The sequence below is a fragment of the Octodon degus genome, unplaced genomic scaffold, assembly GCF_000260255.1.
Source record: "Octodon degus isolate 3935 unplaced genomic scaffold, OctDeg1.0 scaffold00026, whole genome shotgun sequence".
Lineage (NCBI taxonomy): Eukaryota > Metazoa > Chordata > Mammalia > Rodentia > Octodontidae > Octodon > Octodon degus.
Genome location: NW_004524602.1, coordinates 10,702,977 through 10,706,175, shown reverse-complemented (window position 1 = coordinate 10,706,175; position 3,199 = coordinate 10,702,977). Strand labels below are relative to the sequence as shown.

The 3,199-nt window shown below is 62.7% G+C and overlaps 1 protein-coding gene across 1 annotated transcript in view; it reads right to left on the bottom strand.

Annotated features, from left to right (window-relative positions):
• Window positions 1-3,199, bottom strand: part of Igdcc4 (immunoglobulin superfamily DCC subclass member 4) — a 38,073-nt gene that overhangs the window by 9,731 nt on the left and 25,143 nt on the right. Inside the window, exons 7-10 of the mRNA XM_004628930.3 lie at window positions 2,739-2,894; window positions 1,653-2,066; window positions 1,022-1,186; window positions 382-519 (exon numbers count right to left, since the gene is read on the bottom strand). Coding sequence (XP_004628987.2) covers window positions 382-519; window positions 1,022-1,186; window positions 1,653-2,066; window positions 2,739-2,894 — 873 coding nt within the window. The remainder of the gene's footprint in view (window positions 1-381; window positions 520-1,021; window positions 1,187-1,652; window positions 2,067-2,738; window positions 2,895-3,199) is intronic.

The window sequence follows — 3,199 nt, the reverse complement described above, 5'->3', positions numbered from 1 at the left end:
CATGTGGTGCTGGGGGATGGAACCGCAGTCCCTTGTACTTTGCTAAGCCTGTTCTAAGTAGGTGCTTTAGACCACTGAGCCATCTCACCAGCCCCGCCCCACTAACACTTTCCACAGATTGCCCCATCTCTCTTCTGCTTTTTGGGCTGAAGGGCTTGGAGGATGACCCAGGTTCCCCTGTCTCATTCCACAGATAAGGAAAGTGAGGCAGGATTTCACTAGATTTCGGGCTGCAGCTGCAGAGGAGGTGGGACTCCCTGGACATTCTGCCTGGTACTGACTCTTCTGTCTTCCTTCTTTGTGCCTGCCACCGGCCCCCCCCCCCAGCCCCAGTCACCCTGAAGCCCCGCCCCTATGCATACCTGCCCCGCCTCCACTCACCTTCCTTTCCCAAACCGTACTCTATCTTGTACTTCACCACCTGCCCATTGCTCAGGCTGGGGGGCAGGGGCAGCCACGCCACCCTGATGTCCGAGGGGTTGGGGCTGGACAGGGCGAGCTGCGGTGCTGCATTGGGGACTGAGAGAAGAACAGGGCGTGAGCAGTGCTCCAACCGACGCGGGAGGTGAGGCTCAGGAGTGCTCAGACTTGCCCAGGTCGCACGGCAAGTCAGGAGAAGGCCCAGGACCAGGATCTGAGGGAGGAAAGGGAGCCTCTCAGGGGAGCCCGCGCGGCAGGACAAGGGGACACCCTCCCCAGCCGGCAGCTAGAGGGCGCTGTGGGGCACAATCTTCCGGGGTCACTGGCTGCTACCCCGGCTGGATGACACGTGGGTGTGGGGGAGGACTGTGAGATAAGGCGAATCACAGGCCCCAGGATCAAGCTCCACCTATACTACTGACCCTGGGCCTCAGTTTCCTTATCTACAAACTGGGAAGAAGATCCCCTGCCCGCTCCCTTAGAAGGCACAAAAGTGGACATGAGCCAGGTAGCAGGGTCTCCAGGATAGCAGTAAAGAGAAAGGGAGCTACTGTCCCCGGGGGCTCTGGCCCAGGCCATGTGCTGCGGGCTCCCGGCCTACCGTCGTCGGGAGTGTGCACCAGGGCTGGGGTGGATGTGCGGCTGGCTCCCAGCTGCGAGTAGGCCACCACGTAGAATTCGTAGTCCGTATTGGGCTCCAGGTCCTGCACCTGCAGCTCTGTGGTGTCATTGTTCACTGCGAACTGGTATTCCACGTTGTCCATGCCTGAGACGGTGACACGGGGAACAAAGGAACTGTCACAGGGCCACTTCAGGCACTGACCAATTGCAGCCTGTCTAGGGATCCTCTATGTTGTCCCAATCTCTGAAATCTGTTTGCGTCTAAAACTTCCCAGATATCTGGAGCCTCCGAGGGCACAGCTCTTGGGCTTCTGTTACCAATCCCTCCACTGGTTAGGAAATGGCTGCTGGTGTCTGCAGAAATGACTCCTGCAGTTAGTGACCCGAGGTGGCAGGAGGCTCCAAAATGGGACAACAGGGAACACAGCGAGCACTTTCCCAGCGCCTCTCTGCAGGTGCCTAGAACTGCCTGTCAGGGAGGGGGATCTCTTGCTGTGGGGTCCCACCCACCTCACCCTACCCCAAAGATCCCCTCCAGGAACTCCCCAGGCACCCGCCCTGCACGCCCGCCCCACCCCCACCCTCTGCGGGGGGTCTCGAAGCCCGCCTACCCCGGGCCTTCTGGTAGTGCAGCGAGAAGCCGATGATCTGTTCGCTGTGCAACTCAGGCCGCTCCCAGGCCACCAGCACGGTGGAGCTGCTCAGCGGCGTGGCGGTGACCCGCGTGGGGGCGCTGGGCAGCCCCTCGCGCACCACGACGGCCAGGGCGGCGGAAGCGCACGCCGTGCCCACGCTATTCTCCGCCACGCACTGGTAGTAGCCGGCGTCCTGCAGGCCGATCTGCGTGATGACCAAGCTGCCCCCGCCGCTCTGCACCTTGATGCGCCCGTGGGGCCGCAGCGGCGCCCCGTTGTGCAGCCAGCGCAGCGCGGGTCGCGGCTCCCCCGACGCGCGGCACACGAAGCGCGCGGTGCTCGCCCGCGTCCGCGAAAGCGCCTCGGGGGCCTGCACAATGGCGGGTGCCGCTGCGAGGGTGGGGGAAGCGACGCTGACCCAGGCTGGGCCATCACGGCTCCCGCCGCCCCTACGCCCCTCCCGATCACCTTGGTCTCCCCTGACACGGCTTTTTACACATACTCCCGGAGCCCCAGCACTTCCCTGACCATCTTCTTCCCTGAAGGCAGCCTCCGCTCCTCCGGCTCTAACCACACTCCTCTCTTTACCCACTTGCTTCTCCTGCGCCCTCAGGTGTCTGCCATGCCCACGAGTTCGCCCTCTCCCCGGCTATTTCAGCCTGAGCAAGCCTGGTCCCATGCATACAGTGGGGACCGAACTGCGGGCCCTTTGCCCTGAGCTACATCCCCAATCTTTTTTAAAAAATAAAGTTTGAAAAAAAATTAAAAAAAATAAAGTTTGAGATAGGGTCTCCCTAAATCGCTCGGGCTGGGCCTCAACTTGGACTCTCCTGCCTCAGCCTCCCAGAGTACTGGGATGACAGGCGAGTTCTCAGACCCCTCTGCCCTGTTTCACAACTACCCCTTTGCCGAGGACTCACCCCACATCTCAGTCACCCTGCCAGACCTGGTCACTCCGCCACCCTGCAGTCACCCAGTTTACCCTTCCACCCCCAACCCCCGCTGAGGTCTCCTGTCCGTCTCCATCTTCCGACCCGCCCCTACCCGGTCGGCCCGCCTCACCCAGCACGCGGAGCTCGGCGGCGGCCGTAGCGAAGTCGCGTGTGCGGGGCTTGTTGGCGCGGCACACGTAGACGCCCGAGTGGCGGGGCTGCGCGCCCGCGATGAGCAGGTTGGTGCGGCCCAGCACGATGACGTCTGTGGCGATGGGCTTCCCGTCTGCGACAGCACAGGGGCGCTGGGGCGACGCGGGCACGGCAGCCGCCTGCCCCGCCCCGCCCCGCCCTCGGGCCGTGCGCCTCATCTGGCCAACTCGGGGACCCTCGGCTGCTTGGGTGAGGCGCCGACCGTCCCTGCAGGGAAGGGCGGCCCCAAGGGTCCAAGACTAAGTCCCGGAGCCGCACAGGTTTACCACACCGCACGCTACGCGTCTGTAACCAATCACCACCATTCTATTCTCTTCTTTCAAGAAAGCCAGTTTCCCTGTGGTCTTAGTCCAGCCAGACCCAATATCTAAACACGTG